Source organism: Eptatretus burgeri, chromosome 3, assembly GCF_056783735.1.
Source record: "Eptatretus burgeri isolate ZD-2024b chromosome 3, Ebu_testis_v1, whole genome shotgun sequence".
In the NCBI taxonomy this organism is placed as follows: domain Eukaryota; kingdom Metazoa; phylum Chordata; class Myxini; order Myxiniformes; family Myxinidae; genus Eptatretus; species Eptatretus burgeri.
In genome coordinates this window covers 48,374,742-48,393,431 of record NC_140963.1, presented here as the reverse complement: position 1 = coordinate 48,393,431, position 18,690 = coordinate 48,374,742, and the positions used below count along the sequence as shown (strand labels likewise).

The window sequence follows — 18,690 nt, the reverse complement described above, 5'->3', positions numbered from 1 at the left end:
ACACAGTGATAACCTTTCCTTCTTGGCCTTTTTGTCTTTGGCCTGAGACTTTATTAAAGTCCCCGAATCGTTTTCCTTTTGGAGCAGGGAGAATCTCTGTTTCATACAGGGTGAGAAACACCAGAGGTACATCAGGGAGAAAGCACCATATCATGCCTGATCGGAGCATGATGCGGTCTTCAGCGACCCGGTGGGTTCATAGAGTGCTGACATCTTTCCCCAATTGCTGTCAAAGTGACAGGGTGGGAACAACAGCCTGGTGTCCTGTATTTATTAGTCAAAGTACACACAAAAAGAGTGAAGTGCAAGTAAGCATTCACTGTGGCTCTTATATTTCCAGGTTTTCCTCATACTGGACAGCACACCCTACCACTCCACAATCTCAATCTCCGAAGCCAAAAATCTCACCATGGAGTGGCTGAGGCAAGGGGATTATGTTCACTTATTTCCCATCTCAGATTGATCAGCAAACAGACTACATGAGTTAGGAAACCAATATGTTGTTCATTCAGATCCAAAATGCCTAGACTTCGACATAGCCGCAAAACACTTTAATGCAATAATAATAAAACATTATAGTAATTAAAAAAAAAATTTAAATCACCAAATTATATTACAACCCTCACAATCACTACTTCTTCACCTAATCAAATGCTTGGAGAAATGAATCACATGTTAAGCACAGCGAGAAATTTACAGAAAGCATTGTAGTCCATGGGCCAGACCAGATATGGGTACCATCTCTGGTGGCAAAGTCTCACGATGTTTTTTTGATAGTTTAGGACCTACAGATGAGGAATTGAGGTGATAGCAATGTGAAATTGGCAGCTTTCTGGTAGTTTTCACCTCTCAAACATCACCCTACCACATTGGGGTTGCCCAAAATTGACCATAGGGCAAGTCATGTTGCTAGAATAAAGTAACAAATCACCCAATGGTGATTTAAACACTTGGGATGCATATTTTAGAGGTCTTCAGATGATTCTAAGGGGACATTATTGAGTTGCTTTGGCAAAATTATATTTCAGAGCAATTGATTTTGAACCAATTGTTGTAAATACCTAAAATCCAGGGTTTCGTGGGTAGCGGAAGTTCTTTTTAAGCTTTAACTGTTCTAAAAGACTTTGCCAGTGATGTATCTCATGAGACACTAGATGATGCCATGTCTAATGCTTCATGCATTCGCATTATTCACCTTTTCCAACAGTACCGCGCCTTCCTCAAGAATGACAATGGCGGCCTATCAGCATTTTGGATATCTTATCTCGATATGGTCGAGGTTGTGCTTGGCTTGTTGCGGGCAACAAGAGAAGGGGATTGGCTTGTGCACCTGGCCTCAATCAGAGACATGATCCCATGGTGTTTCGCGTATGACCGTTTAAACTATGTCAGATATTTGACATTCTACTATGCGCAAATGTCGTCATTAGATATTCATCAACCTGAAATGTATGAATACTTCATGAGCAGAGGATTTTCTGTTCAAATAGGAGCTGATAATCCGTTTGGCAAAATACCAGTGGACCAAACAATTGAAGAAACAATAAATAAGGATACCCAGACGTCAGGTGGCACAAGAGGCTTTAGCTTAAACCCAGGTGCAATTCGTCATTATTACGTAAATGCCGAATACCACAGCATGTTTCTTCATCGCCTAAGAGCAATGCGAGGAACTCGTTCCTCCACTTCGAGCCATCTGGATTTGCAGAAAAAGAGAATTGAAAAAGACGAGTCAGCCGTCCAATCACTCACTGATCTTATTCAGAACTCTTTAATAAATCCCTAAAGATCAGAGGAGGACTCTCTCGTGAACATTTCTACCGGCGCATTGGCAAATCAAGATGGGTCGCTGAGGAAGACTGAAAAAAGCAGCACTAATGAAGAAAATTGAGGAAAGCGTACCTCCTGTAGAAACCCTCCCACAGAACTCAGCATGTATTATCGATGGCATGAGCGTTGTGCAGAAGTTAAATGTGCAAAATAGCACATTTGTTGAGGTTTCAACGTCTGTCCTGAAAGTTGTCTTGAGGGAAGGTGCGATGAGTCAACAAATAGATGTTGTATTTGATGTGTATAAGGAAAGCTCCATCAAGAATGCAGAAAGGCTCAAAAGGGGATCAGGCAGTGGCATCAAATTCAGCAGCATTGCGCCAGCACACAAAATAAAAAAATGGAGGAACGTCTTTTCAGAAACTGACAACAAGACAAAACTTATTGAGTTTCTGGTTGCAGATTGGAAAACTGAAAACAAGAGGAGCCTGATTAAAGACAAAGTTCTTCTCGTGACATGTGGCATAAGATGTGACAAGATATTGATCGGTGGCAGTTGTGAAATGGGTGAACTTGAGTCCTCTCAAGAAGAGGCAGACACACGGTTAATACTTCATGCTAAGCATGCCGCTGACTGGATATCAAACTGTAATTGTTATTTCTGAGGACACAGATGTATTTGTGCAACTACTTTCCTTTGCAAAGGACATTCCGGCTACTTTGTACCAAAAGAGGGGAACAAAGACACGTACTCAATTTGTGGACATTTCCCTACTCAGGTTATCCCTTGAAGATGAACTATGTGGTGCACTTCTCGGCTTTCGTGCTTACACTGGATGTGACACTAAGTTCTTTCGTTGGGCGAGGCAAAACAGGACCACTGGACAAAATGTGTTCAAACAGTGAATTCCAATGTGCCTTCTCCAACCTTGGAAGCGCATGGGAGATATCAGATCAAATGTTTGATACCTTGCAACATTTCACATGTCTCATGTATGCATCGTCCACAAAAACTGTACAGGTAAATCAACTCCGACACGAGGTGTTCTTTGCCAAAAGAGGGGAAATAGAGTCAAACCTTCTTCCACCTTGTAAAGATAGTTTAACAAAGCATGCCCTCCGTGCCAATTACCAGGCAGGAATTTGGAAGCGAAGCCTGGAGACAAAATCAGTAATTCCTGATCTAGAGGGAAATGGATGGGTAAAAAAATGATAGCAGTTCAATTGCCATCGACTGGATGGCCGGAACTCCGGCACCTGAAGCTGTGTTGGAAATGATGGCCTGCCAGTGCAAACAAGTTTGCAAAAAGGGAGAGAGTGGCTGCATAGACAATGGGTTGAAATGTACGCCGATGTGTAAATCACAAACTTGCGAAAAGCAGCGAAATGAGGAGGATGAACGAGAGATGACAGTTGATATTGAATCATATTGCGATGATGATGATGATGATGATGATGATGACGATGAAGATTGAGAACTCAAAATACTGAGGTTACTTTCCAAGACCTCAACATTACCTAAAGACATCTAAAATATAATTTGTGGAAGTTGATATTACTTTTTGTTCATTTTTACTACTTTGTTTTAGTAGAATAAGTTGTGCGAAAGACGATTTTGGCAGCCTCTAAAATTTGTGACCTTTTGACCTCTGGTGACCTACATATGGACATAATTTTCAAAATCTAGTGTGATTATGACAGAGGGTACATAGACATACAATTTGAGTGGTAGATTATCAAATTTGCCCGATCCACTCCAAAGCTACAGTCATTATTGTTTCCCCTACCCCCAAAACTCTGGATTTTAGGCATTTACAAGAAACAGTTCAAAATCAATTGCTCTGAAATAAAATTTTGCATAAGCAACTCAATAATGTCCCCTTAGAATCATCTGAAGACATCTAAAATATGCATTCCAAGTGTTTAAATCACCATTGAGTGATTTGTTACTTTATTCTAGAAACATGACTTGCCCTATGGTCAATTTTGGGCAACCCCTAAAATTGGTGACCTTTTGACTTCTGGTAACCTACATAATGAAATATTTTGCATAAACCTTCTTCATTTAGATAGAGGGTACATAGACAGACATTATGAGTGGTATATTGTTAAGATTGACCCATCCAGAGCAAAACTACAGTCATTTTAGCTACCCCTAAACCCCAAATTTTGGTCTTCAAAATATAGCGGTAGGGTGATGTTTGAGAGGTGAAAACTGCCAGAAAGCTGCCAATTTCACACTGCTATCACCACAATTCCTCATCTGTAGGTCCTAAACTATCAAAAAACATAGTGAGCCTTTGCCACCAGAGATGGTACTGATGGGTCAAATTTTCAGGTTTGGCCCATGGACTATTGTTGCATGAGAAGCATTGTTGCGTGCTTACCGATAGGTTGTTGGAAAGTAACGATGGCACTTCTTCCATCTCTTGCATATTCCACATCAAATTCTGAGCGAAAGCGTTGACTACACAACTCTATGAACATTTCAACCATTTCAAGTGCAGTGTTTTCATCCAGGTTTTCCAGCTTGATGCGACATGAATCAACAAAGTTGGATTCGGTCCAAGCCTCAACACAGAGTATCTTTCCATCAAATTTGTTCTCGACAGTTTCTCGAATTCTGTTAACTTCTGAAACAAAATAACCAACAACAAAAAATTATGAATATGGAAAAATATATTGCTTAATGATTCTGTTATTTTTAAACACACAGTTTAGGTCTGGAAGGATATAGTCTGTAGGTATGCACACTCGTCTCTAAAGGCCGTCACACCTTGACGTTTTAGCCAGCATATGCCGACGTATGAAAAATTTGGCGAATACGCTGGCACACATCAAATATGTTATGGGTAAGTTTTGTATACGTTAAGAGCACGCTGAAGCACGCTGGCATACGTCGTAGTACGCCGAGCTTGTCGACAAATTTTGAGCATGCTCAAAATTTTTCGACGTATGCCAGCGTATGACTCACACGTTCCGCATACGCTGGCCATAAGTTCTAGGCACGTTATGCGATCGTTGACACACGTCGGACTCACCTTACTTGTAAGTTACTCATAAGTCGAAATATGTCGAGGTAATGTCCAGCTTACCCGAAACTTATTTCTAACCTATGAGTAACGTGCTTTCAACCTATGTGTAACATATCTCCAATGCATATTGACGTATGTAGACGTATTTGACGTCTTCCGGACGACCACAGAACTGACTGAATGTTTTTCTAACTTACAGCTACTGTATAATGGCGTATTGGCAGCGTTCAGGGGAATTGGTATACAAAAATGGGGTTCACAGGAGGAACTCGTCAGTGTTTCAGACTCCATGGTGAGTAGACACTTCGATATCTAGTGCGGTTATGATTTGAAGCGTCGAGCGGAAGCCTTTTAATAGGCTACGCCACGTGATCGTCGGCGATACGCTGCCGCGCGCAATGCTTAAGTTGGACTATCGTTGGGCATAGGTTGTGAACGCCGACAACATGCTCAGCATTCGTTGATGTAAGTTATCTATATGTTATCGAAACGTTCTGTGTACATTACTAATACGTTATGCATACGTCCAACTCGTTATTATATGCCTAAAACTGAAAAAAAACATCAATAGTTCAGCGTATGCCAGCGTTTTAGATAAATTTTGATACGTTGCCATATGCTGACTAAATCGTCAAGGTGTGACAGGGCCTTAAGCAGTCTAGCCTGGGTGTGAATACCTATCCAAGCATAAACTGTCAACTTGGATGTTTCGCAGGCAGGAAAAGTCATCAATGTGTGCCGTCCATCAGATGGAAATTAAACTGGGAATCCTGTGTGCCAGCATGAGTTGGTGGATGTTAAAGATCCCATGATGTCATTTGTGAAGAGTAAGTGAGCTATCGCCATCCCCGTGAACAAAATTCCAAATTCCTGGCTTGATTTTCTGTGTTGGAATCGCGACCCATTCAGGATTGTAACCTTAGCGAAGAAACTGCTTTGGCACAACTGACGCTCTGTACAAAGCATGGGATACTGTGATTATAATTTATTTAAAGATACTTCGATCTGCTACATCGATAATTATTTTGAAATGTACAGAAGAAAAAAAAACAAAAAAATTAAACCGCTGATTTGACCAACTTGTTCTATTTGACTAATTGTTCCAAAAACTTTGCATTCCTTTACAAAATGTTTTACACAAGATGTGACATAAAAGAGTTCTTCAAACAACAATTTATTTACCATGTAGAAACAGTTTCCTACTGGAACAAAAACTTTTATTCACTTTGTGGAATGTACAGGGTGTCCCAAAAGTCACCGAGGGATTTAGAAATTAAATAACATTTCTGCTTTTTAATAATTTGTTTTTCTTTTCTTTTCAGAATTTAGATTAACATTTGGAAACTCCCCATGGAAAAATTCACAACTGAACAAAGAACCAAAATCGTGTAATTTTATTTTAAATTTCATCGATCAATTATTCTCACCCAAAGAGCATGGACACCGAATAATTTCGCGAAATTCAGAAATTTCTTGCCCATCACATTCGCCGAATTGGACACCTCTTGAGTATTTTCTTTGGGGTTACCTGAAGGAGTGTGTATACATCAATAAGTACCATACAATTCAGCAGCTCAAGGACAACATCTGTGCAGAATTGGGAGGGCTGCAGCCAGAGTTATTGTCCGCTGTTATGGAAAATGCTGTCGAAAGAGCCCGTCTCTGTGAAGCCAAAAATGGAGGACATCTAAGCTGCATCATTTTTCATAAAGAAAATTTATCTCCATTTTGTAAATTTTATTTTGGTATTTAAAATAATAAAAAAAAATATTAAAAAACAAATGTTATTTAATTTCTAAATCCCAAGGAGACTTTTGGGACACCCTGTACATCCTCTCATTTGGTTGAAATCCTTGCTTCTCACATATCGTTGACATAGAAAACATCAGATGTATTTTTTTTAAAGAAGTCAATGTTGATACTCTGTCGATTTCAGATAGTTATTGGTTTGTGGAATATCTAACCATCTATACACGTATAAACTAGGACGGCACTCGGTAGAGTACATATTCTCGCCTCGCATGCTCATTCTGAAAAAAAAAATACCATTGTTAACTGAACATCCTATTACTATGGCGCACTGTTATTATGGCCCAAAAACCCGTATTATCCAATTACCCTATGATGTCACATACATTGCCATTATCCATAGGTTTATTGATTATGAAGAGAGTTAATGGCCGCAATTATGTACTTAAAGGTCCCCTGACACGCCAAAGTACATAAATTTCATTTATATATGTCCTAGAGAAGTTTTTCATCGTGATTTCAGATCTGACAATGTTTTTTCACAATACTCATTCTGTAAAATGTGACATTAAAAAAAACAAACGTCTTCGGGAATGCCCCTAAAAATTCTCCTGAAAGGGGCGTAACCCACATGACGTCACGTACAGTATGTCAAAGGCTGCACGTTAATAACTCGGGTTGGTGGACCTACGTGATTCTATTGGCTTGCTGTGCGTTTCCACATTTGATTGGTCGACTCAATCACTTCATTCATTTCTGCATTAAAAAAAAATCGAACATTTGGTTTTGAATAATGGATGACATGGACTTTCATTTGTCTGGAAGCGACAGTGAGTGTGAGAGAAAGGAAGGATTTTGGTCTGAATCACATGGAGAATTGTGGGATAACATAGTTGCGGGAGGTGAAGTTCAGGCAGCTGGAAATGAAGTACGGCCTTACCAGTTCGAGCCCGAAGCATGACAAGCAGAGAAAAATGGCGATGAAATTCCTGGAGTTCATGATGATCGGGAGGACATGGAAGGAAGACTCGGAAATAACAACTGGTTAGACTAAATCCTATTCGTAATTCAATAATGTAAATTTGACTTGCATACTGCTCGATATCAGAAATATTTTAGTGAGGTGACGTGAACAGTGCAGCGCAGCGGACATGTTGCTCCACGGAGAATTAATCACAAGCAAGGCCGCCCATGTCATCGGCTGTATCTCTCTGCGCATAAAACGAAGCAACCTCGCTGTTCAGATACAATGAAAACTTGTGTGCAGAACACACCTTGTGACACAATTGTCTCGAGTAATCCGATAAATCTGACGTTCTGTTGCATTTTTAGGTCATCTCTTCGAGCATGACGTAATAATATGGGTGGCGATGTCCTTCGATCCATCCATCCGTCCGTTCACAATGAAGTTGAAGCAGGAGATCTGGTCATTAGTGATCCTGATAGAGGTCGATGAGACGTACACGATGGTATGACTTTCAAGGTCACCGAAGGTCAAGGTCAAAGTCACGAGGCCTTTGAAGTTGCGAAAATGACGATTTTCAAATTCTATCTCCTCCGCCATTTCTCAAGCGATCTTGAATTTGATTGTAGCATATGAATCTATGGGACAATATCTAAATTTGGTCGGGCCGGATTTTCGAATTTCGCTTTCGTCTTCGCGTCACATGACTTCAAAGTTTGCAAAAACTGCCCTATCTTCAGGAGGATATATATTCTCTACTGGGAATGGTAAAAGTTAGTGAATGTGTCATTGCATAGCAGCTGACCTTGTATATTTATACATTTTCCGCCAAAGGTGCAAAAGTTTCAAAACCCAAAATGTAAACGTCGGCATTTATTTTCAAAATATAATTCCGTGCGCGCGCCAAAATGCCGAGTCATCTAAAACCAAACTGCGCAGCTTGACTGCGCAGTGCAGTAGTCTTCGTCAAAACTGAACATTAAGAACTTGTGGTATTATAGAGATGACCGTCTCCCCCACACGGGGGTAATTTTTATTTATTTTATTCCTACTGTCGTCATGCAGAACCAGTAGAAAACAATGAAAAAAATTACCCCCATGTGGGGTGACGGTCATCTCTATAATGTTTTATACTATCATAATCGATGAACCGTAGCCAGATATCTCCTAAAATGACAGACTAGATAGGTTTTGAAAATGGCGACTTTCACAACTTTCGTGACCTCGTGACCTTGACCCTGACCTCGAATCCGAAAAAAAATATGTCGTTGGGTATCACTCATCGACCTCTACCCACATACCAAATTTCATCAAGATCAGAAGTAAAAAGTTTTCTTTGTACCACGAGGTGTTTTTGACCATCTTCCAGGTTACGTGGCGGCCAAACGGGACGGAAATTCAAAAATCTGTCCAGTTAGATACAAGATAATAGTTTTTACTATGATAATCAATAAACAGTTGCCGAATATCTTGTAGAATGGCAGACGAGATAGGTTTTGAAAATGGCGATTTTTATAACTTACGTGACCTCCTGACCTTGACCCTGACCTTGAACCCAGACAAAAGTTATATCGTTGTGCAACACTCATCTACCTCCACCCACATACCAAGTTTATCAAGATCGGAAAGAAAAATTGTTGATGGACGGATGGATGTACGGACGGACATATGATCCGGCTTTATTAGGTCATCTCGGTAGAGAAGACCTAAAGAGAGAATAATAAATAAAAGCTACAACACGTCAGATTTATCGGACGAGTCGGATAGACGACGGATTTATTGGACTCGTCTAAACCAGTGTTACTCAACCAGGGTTCCCCGGAACCCTAGGGTTCCGCAAGAGGTCACTAGGGGTTCCGCGAGAAACAGTAATAAATAGGCTAATGTATTTATGAGTAGTTGTTGTTGGATTTAAAATTCGTAATTTTACTATACACGTACGGCATATTGTTGGAAACTCCTTGGTTATTATAAGAGGCTTCAACCTCTTATATTATTTACAATTATAACAACCATAGGGAATGTATTTAACAATGTCTATATGGCGCCAGTGTGAAACCGCCCTCACTGGTTAGTGGACGTCCTGTACGCGCGGATTCGTGTATCATTGAGTGACTGACTCAAGTACGGGACGCATGCACGGTGTCCATCTATCTTCTCTGTGCTTCCTAGCGTGAAGTCTCTCTCTCAAGGTTAGTTCTTCTGTTTACCTTTATTGCTTCAGCTTTATTTGTTTAAGTTTTGTTTATCAAGTTACATGAGGTGTGTTTTTATTTATTTTTATTTACAATTTTTTTTTTTGTGTGAATTAAAACCTCGGTGTGAGGTCTCATAAATGAGCAGTATGTTTTTTTTTCCATTGCCAATAAATTTGACAAAAAAGGGAGTCATTTTTTCTTGAAACCAGGTATCCGAAAAAAAAAAAATTTACCACATGAACTATGATAACAATAAAAAGAGCTAGATAGTAAAAATGGTATGTAATAATTTGTATGCAGGGGTTCCCCGAGACTTGAAAACTATTTCAAGGGTTCCACAAGGGTAAAAAGGTTGAGAAACGCTGGTCTAGACTCTAAAGATCTCGAGTCAATCCACTCTGTGCGAGTTTACTGTATGTGACGTCACGCTGCGATTCGCTGAAGTCCATTTTTTTATGGGCGGGGAATAGCAAGTTGTGAATACTGTAGCTCCAGAAATGATAGAAATATTGCTCTAATTATCCCATTTTTGATTAAAAAAATATGGGTGATTTCTTCACTAGGAAAGTCAAGTTAATATATATATATATATATATATATATATATATATATATATATATATATATATATATATATATATATATATATACATATATACATATTTAACAAGTTTATTTTGCATGTCAGGGGACCTTTAAGGCAAAATAGTGTCAACAAAGATTAATATTGTTACAGAGAATTCAGAGACTGGTAAGTGACCCACAGATAGCTATTTCATTCATAAATGTGCTGAGTTGGTGCCTTTCGCATTGTATGAGGGTCAGGAGAAAATGCATTGTGAGATTAGCATGTTTCATCCCAGTGTGATTTCCCCACTTTCTGTCCATCAAACCATGTTTCAATGCATCAATCCATCTTTTCCTTCCCCTCATACATCCATCCATCCATATTCTCCACCATTTCCCCCTCACCATCTCAGTCTCAATGTCGCAAACCCAGTACATCACTGCAAATCCTCCCTTTTCATTTAATCCATTTCAATATCCCCTTGCCTCAAATCCTTTCAAATCCTTTTCTCCCCTGCACCTTCCCACACCCTAACATTAAAATTAGACCGACATGTATTCAAAGCACCGCACACTGCGATCATTAGCACTGCAGTTGTCATCGTGCGAGGCAGTTCCTGCACGTTTGATGCTACTACTAACGGAGTGCCAAAGCTACTCTCTCAGGGGTTGTAGCACAGTTGTTGGACCGACCCTCTGAAGCTATGGCCGTGCACAGGCCCAATGAGCAGACGACAAAGGAGGTCGACGTGACCATGCCCAGTGCCAGCCTCTATAAAAGGCAGGCAGGTGAAGGGACAAAGAGCCTCTGCCATCTGCCTGAACTCCGACAAGAGCCGAGCCATTTCCCTCTTTGCCATATGCCTGGCCGAGCCCACACCGAGATTGTGCTGCCATCTGGCTGCCCAAGCCATGAACCACGAGAGTCTTTGCCATCTGCTTGAACCTTGATGAGAGCTACAAGGCATTCCTGTCCGCATGCTGTTCCTATTTTTGCATCTATTGCTAAGTGTGTGTGTATGTGTATGTCTGTGTCTGTGTCTGTGTCTGTGTCTGTGTCTGTGTCTGTGTCTGTGTCTGTGTCTGTGTCTGTGTCTGTGTCTGTGTCTGTGTCTGTGTCTGTGTCTGTGTCTGTGTCTGTGTCTGTGTCTGTGTCTGTGTCTGTGTCTGTGTCTGTGTCTGTGTCTGTGTCTGTGTCTGTGTCTGTGTCTGTGTCTGTGTCTGTGTCTGTGTCTGTGTCTGTGTCTGTGTCTGTGTCTGTGTGAGAGATATCCACCATCGCCGCTTGCTGGTATTAACAGGAAATGTTAAGGATTCGACACCTCCCATCCACAGATATTTCTCATCTTTTCCTGAGTCCAATTTGCATCCAAGAACACAACAATTATAGTCGACCATTTTGAAATTGTCACCCTTTTGTTTAAATACTGAAAATTGTGTTTAAAAGACTATTCAACTTGCAGATTTCACCCTAGCGATAGCAGGTTAAAAGTTCCTGCACTTGCAGAAGTGAGTCATTGAAACACACACAGCGCATTAAAGGCCTCACACACACACAAAAGGCCTCATTAAAGGCCCAGTCACACCTTGACGTTTTAGCCAGCTTATGCCGATTTTTGAAAAATTTGTGTAAAACGCTGGTACACGTCGAATACGTTATGGGTAAGTTTTGATAACATTGAGAGCACGCTGAAAAACACTGCCATACGTCGTAGTACGCTGGCTTTAAACGTTGTACTTTTCGGTTGTCCTCAAATTTTCCATGCTTGAAATTTTAAGACTTATGCCAGCGTATGACTCACACGTTCCGCATAACGCTGGCCATAAGTTGTAGCCACGTTACACGATCGTTGACACACGTCGACACATGTTACTTGCAAGTTACTCATAAGTCAAAACACGTCGAGGTAATGTTTAGCGTACCCGAAACTTATTTCTAACCTATGAGTAACGTGCTGTAGGCACGTTACACGATCGTTGACACACGTCGACACACGTTACTTGTAAGGTACTCGTAAGTCGAAACACGTCAAGGTAATGGTTAGCGTCAGTGTTCCAGACTCCCTGGGGTTTTTTATTTCTTCTTCTTTGGTATGACAGTGATGTCGACACTTCGATTTCTAGTGCGGTTATAATATAATATAATTAATAGGCTGCCGCTCAACGATTTAAATCATAACCACACTAGAAATCGAAGTGTCGACATCACCGTCATACCGAAGAAAAGAAAAAAAAAAACAGGGAGTCTGGAACACTGACACTAACCATTACCTTGAGTGTTTCGACTGGTGAGTACCTTACAAGTAACTTTTGTCGACATGTGCCAACGTTCGCATATCGTGGGTACAACTTATTCCCATCGCATGCGGAACGTCTCATACGGCAAGTACGTCGTAAAATGCTTAACACGTTTATAATTACAAGACGTACTCCACTTAATACGACGTATGATAGCGTACTTTAGCGTTCTATTCATGTATACCAAACTTACCCTTACCGTATTCGACGTGCTTCAGCGTTTTAGACGCATTTTTCAGAGGTCAGCATAAGCTGGCAAGATCGCCAAGGTGTGACTGCAATGTTGACACTTCCATTTCTGCGGCGGTTATGATTTGAATTGTTGTGCGGCAGCCTTTTAATAAGCTACGTCACGTCATCGTCGGCGATGCGTGCAGCGTGCTATACATAAGTTAGACTATCGTTGGGCATAGGTTGGGAAGGCTGACAACAGGCTCAGCATTCGTTGGTATAAGTAAGCTATAACACAACGAAACGTTCTGTGTCCGTTACTAATATGTTATGCATACGACCAACTCGTTATGAATACGTCCGAATCTTTAAAAAAACACATCAAAAGTTCAACGTAAGCCAGCGTTTTACATACATTTTAATACGTTGCCATTGCTGGCTAAAATGTCAAGGTGTGACTGGGCCTGAACATTCATACATCATTTTGAAAGTCCTGTATTGGGAAGCAATATTTTGCCGAGACAATGTACAACAAAATGCTACACAAAGTAACGTTTCTGGATGTCATGCAAATTGTGTTTTTAGAATATGTTGTTAAATTTCACAATAAAATAAAAAAAAAACTTCGTGCAAAAGTGTTGAAAACATCAATGGTCTTTCCTTTCTTTTGAGCAGTATCTTATTGGATTTAAACCAAGCTACAAATGTACAAATGTTTCCTTAAAACACCTTGCAACCTCTTCGTTTTAAGAACACCCACCTTCAGGAGTTTGACAAATGAGCAACTTTGTGTTGTGTTTGAGAGTCCAGAACTCCACTTCATACCACAAAATATCCTCAAAGATCACTTTCAGTTCTGTATCAGCAATTCCGTCATATGTGATCAGAATAGTGTTCGATCCTGTGAACGAAGACAAATCACAATTCCATCGTTTTACTTAACCAGCAAATGTCTTTTGGTACAGGATTTTGGTCATCAATAGAAAATACGTGCAGTTCACTGAAAATAGCTTATAAAACCAAATGTTCTTGGATATAGTTGAAGAAACGTGGTTGGATCACATCTGCGGAGCCTGCCCTAGGGCCTGGGACCTCCTTGCAGACTCCGGGAGTGGGTGGTAAGCAACGTGAAGCAGAGTGTCTATATACGACTTCCCAAAATTAAAAGAAAAGCTTCGGCTACGCATGAGCTGAGAAAGCATATCCAAATACTCACTGCAGCTCTTTATGGGGTATGGCATGCTACATACATTCTAACTACAAGAACATTACATTATTGACTGTTTTAGGCCTGATTGCCTGGTGGGAGCACAAGATGCGACCTCATTTTTTTCTGGCTGGTTATCTGCATTTGGCACTGAATACACACAACCTGCTCCCACAATTGAACTGGCTAGGCATCCTTAGCAAAAAAATAATAATAATAAACTCCTTCACAGTTCTGGGATCAGGAACCACATGCCACACAAGCTGTTTCCATGGGAACCCTGACCAACTACACATGCCACCACACAGCATCCTGCTTGTGGTCCATACAAGCATATCTGGATCTGGATTGGCAGCCAGGATAATTACAGAAGTTCAAACAATTTCAAAGGTTCTCTGAAAGAAATATTAATATGCTATTGGCTCTGAATAATGTTCATACATTTTATCTGCAGCACCCTCAAATTTCCCTACAATGGAGTACATACCCATCCAGGAGTAAATCCTCAGCAATGAAAACATACACAACCAAGTGAGCCATAATGAACCTCAGATTGGGAGGGGAAAAACAATCCTCTCATAATTTGGGGAATACATGACGGTTCATAACTTTACTGGTTGTAGGCTTCTTACGAATACATTACGGCTAAAGTGCTTGGCAAGTTCATGCGTACATCTGGCTCAGAGTTTTCATCATTTGGATTTTTGAGTTTGGATGAAGGATTGATCATTCATGCTAATTGAGTAGGTAATATTTGTAAACCAAGATTTCAGTAAAATTGAGTGTGGCAAGTCTCTTCTGAACCTCAAACCTGAGGCCCAGGTTCCAAGGCAAGTAACATTTCACATATTACCTGTAGTCTTGGATTTTGGTTCCCTGGAACTTCCCACTTCTGGTGACTTTTTATTTTTATTTTTTCCAAATACTTTAAAGTTTAAAGGTATGATAGAAGAAACAAAATTGCCAAATTGTTACCGTTTAAATCAATTCAGTTTTTATTCCACATATTTGACCATTATAAATGTAATAAAAAGATAACTTGTAGCTTTAAGTAAACGATGGATTCACCCACAGGTTTACACAGGCATACAAGATAGCACCCCAAAATTAGGCCGCAAAAAAACAAGATGACGGCACCTCGGTGAAACCAAAATCAAAGTCGAGAGATTCTATGTTCAAGAAGCATACCTTCTTTGCTTGGATGCAGCACACACCCACTAGTTTGCATTACTTCTAGATTTGATGCAGTACCCAGAAAGCGAGGTAGGAATTAAATTTTACAGGGTGCTGGTGAAACCTCACCGACTCTTCCTCAAAAAACACGAGATTATTAACATTGACCAGCTAATGCCAGAAGACAGTTCCCCACTCAATGTAAGTCTGCAACATCTTACATGTGAAAACGCCAAAAAAGACAGCTTATAGTTCGGTGGACAATTTAGTCCAGATGAGACAGCACAATGCTAAATACACTATATCCGCACCATCCTGTCAGGAGAAGAAGAAAACCAATATTCAAAAAAGAAAATTTAGTTATGGATGGGAACCATATTCTGCAAGCGAATGCTTAAAGAATGCTTCCTACCTTCAGGATTTGCAGCTGGGTTGACCGATTGGTCTTGCTGCTGAAAGGCAAAAATAAATAATTCAAGTTAAATGGTGAATGAGTGTCCATGTACAAGTTGGTTACAATTACAAGGATACAGTCATAATTTCATAAACAAGTCTCCCAAGTGAATTAAACTAAATTGAGAGTCGGCATTCTTTACATTCAATCGCATGTGAGGAGGATTTAAATCCTAAACTAGAAAGCACCTCAAAAGTCAGACGTGCACGTCTGCATTGTACTCGAACGACAGTTAAAAAAAAAAAATATATCTTCTTCTTCTTCTTTCGGCTGCACCCGTTAAGGGTCGCCACAGCGGATCATCCGTATGATCCGCATATTGATTTGGCACATGTTTTACGCCGGATGCCCTTCCTGACGCAACCCTGGTCGCCTCTTACGAAACACAGGGATATGGTACACCTATTTTAACCGGGGTATACACCGGCCCAGTACACTGGCACTCATTTCGCCGACCTCGGAAGGATGACAGGCTGAGTCAACCCCCTGGTGTATTAATTCAGTGGCCCAATGGGACTTGAACTCAGGACCTCTTGGATCCCAAGCCGCTGCCCTAACCACTGCGCCAACACCAGGCTTCATATATATATATATATATATATATATATATATATATATATATATATATATGCATTTTATTCACTAGTTTTGTCCATATTCTCATAATAAAGGTTTGTTGAAGATTTGATGACAAAAGCTCAATTGGTAAAAATGTTATGGCCTGCACAAACACAATGAAGCTCAATCTTCTATAATAGTAAATGTCTGTGTGTGCGTGTGCATGTGCGTGTTCTCCATTTGCATAACTCCCAAACCATGAAACCTAGCGGCCTTAAACTTCGCATGCATACAAAGGAAACTCCAAGGGACTACATGAATGAAAATTGGTTATTTGGGTTAATTTAAACACCCCTTTTGATGAAAATTTAGTGCTCATCATTTTTTTTTTTTTTTTAAAGCCATACCAAGATGGCAGTGCCTAAGCTTTGCCAGCCCACTGTCACCTCGCAGGGGTCACCTTAAGCCACCATTTTTTTCAGCCTGCTCAAAAAATGCCTTCACTTTTTTCCCTTTTTCACAACGGTTTCTGTTTCACAACAGGATTCACAACAGGCCACAATGGTTTCTGTATAAGGCGCTCAAAATATATTTTTCTCTTTCCTCACTCATATCAAAAATATCTGATCTTCATCCCTGCAAATCTCTGTGTGCATTGCTTTTATACGTGCTATAGCTTTCAAATTAGGAGCTTGGAGAGATTTATGCATTATATGATGCGATTTTCCACGATGGCCTCCCACAGACTAATTAAAGTACATAGTCAAAATCTGTCTTTGGATTTGAGGATCAGAGCTCGTAGACTAAGTGTCGAAATATGGAGTGAAATCTAAATTTTTAAGAAATTAACGATTGTTATAACTAAGCGTATTTACTTTAAGCAAGGCTCCCTCCTCCTCCTCCTCCTCCTCCTCCTCCTCCTCCTCCTCCTCCTCCTCCTCCTCCTCCTCCTCCTCCTCCTCATTTACACAAGAAAATGTGAAATTGCTAAAGCATGAAACTTAACTTTTTCTACTGTTCGGAAGATCATATTGAGTGAAGAAAACATCAAGGAATGTGTCCAAAGTGTAACTTCATTGAGTGCAACAAAAACTAAGCAGTGTGACAAGTTCGTCTGCGGCATCTCTATGAAGGCTCCCACAGCAGGAGCAGTAGACATGGCGACCCGCGGCTGGGTTCCCCAGCCCGCAGCTGGGGGAAATCCCCAGAGTTAGGAAGGTAAAATAAGCTAAATCAAGATTGAACTAAAAGAACAACCAACATAACAGGATTAGAATGAGTAAAGCAATGGGCCAAGTGAACTACGAGGCACGTGAGAATTGTAAAATGTTTTCAGTGGCTTCAAAGCAATGCTTCCTTTAAAAAAAAGAAAAAAAGAAGAAAGCAGTGCAGAAGACTCTCTTTAGTTTCTTACAGAAGGTTGAAAGGCCTCAGGCTGATGAATCTACAATATCAACAACCTCAACATCAACACAAAGAAGGGCAAAGAAGCAGCCAGCATGTCATCCCATGGATTTGTCAGACATGGAGAAATAGGCAGCTAATCTTGAGCCTCTGTCTGACTAATTACCAACACCATGGCAGGATGGCCGAGAGATACGCTCACTCGCTCCAAGCTGTCTAGCCTGGGTCCGAATCTCAACCCGACTATAAACTGTCATCCCAGTGTTTCACAGGTAGGGTGATTAATCAATGTGCATGGCGTCCCTCAGATGGACGTTAAACTAGGCATCACATCTGCCAGGATTAGTTGGTGGACATTAAAGATCCCATCGCAGTATCTTTTCTGAAGAGTCGAGGCTAAAATCTTGGAACATCCGCTTTGCTAAGATTGCCAAATTTGATTCTCCGGGGGGTGGGGGGGGGAGGATGCGACTACACTCGCATTACCCACACTGGGCCAGCTGTTTGCATCAGGCAGTCATCACCCCTCCCCCTCCCCCGTTTGTGTGCTGAGCAACAGTGTACAATGTCGTAGCAAACTTTGCTTCTCCAGGGGTGTCTTGTTTTGTCCTTTCTATATCACAATACGCTGGCTTTTCTGTCGTGGTATTTTTACCAAGGGCTTTATAGTAGTATAGCAATAATATTTTAATTCATTTTCTCTTTGAAAATTAACTCAATTTTTTTTTTCAGTCAGGAGCACATTCCTCCTGCATCTGTCATTAACATGAAGTCAATGGGATTTTGAAGTTCGATTTACATTATTTCAATTGAAAGATGTTTTCCAGGAAAGTATTTATGACGTAAATAGGGAAATGCCTGTATATAGGTGTGTGTGTGTGTGTGTGTGTGTGTGTGTGTGTGTGTGTGTGTGTGTGTGTGTGTGTGTGTGTGTGTGTGTGTGTGTGTGTGTGTGTGTGTGTTTCATAAAGCATAACGTGACACTCCCTTTGCTAACTCCCCTTCCTCTTCACCAATCTCTCCTCACTCTCCCCTTCCCCTTCCACACCTCTCTCTCACCCCCCCCCCTTCCTGTTGGTTCTTTGGCATGTTACATGTGGTGTAATGGCGGCTGCCTGTTTCGTGTTGTGAGTACTCTGTCCT

The 18,690-nt window shown here is 40.7% G+C and overlaps 1 protein-coding gene across 3 annotated transcripts in view; it reads right to left on the bottom strand.

Annotated features, from left to right (window-relative positions):
• Positions 1-18,690, bottom strand: part of LOC147029821 (protein mono-ADP-ribosyltransferase PARP14-like) — a 156,333-nt gene that overhangs the window by 108,224 nt on the left and 29,419 nt on the right. For 2 of the 3 annotated variants that reach the window (XM_085873181.1, XM_085873178.1), the window contains exons 3-5: positions 15,544-15,583; positions 13,512-13,652; positions 4,158-4,403 (exon numbers count right to left, since the gene is read on the bottom strand). In XM_085873181.1, the coding sequence (XP_085729307.1) occupies positions 4,158-4,403; positions 13,512-13,652; positions 15,544-15,583 (427 nt within the window). The remainder of the gene's footprint in view (positions 1-4,157; positions 4,404-13,511; positions 13,653-15,543; positions 15,584-18,690) is intronic. The other variant, XM_085873180.1, reaches the window with a different exon arrangement.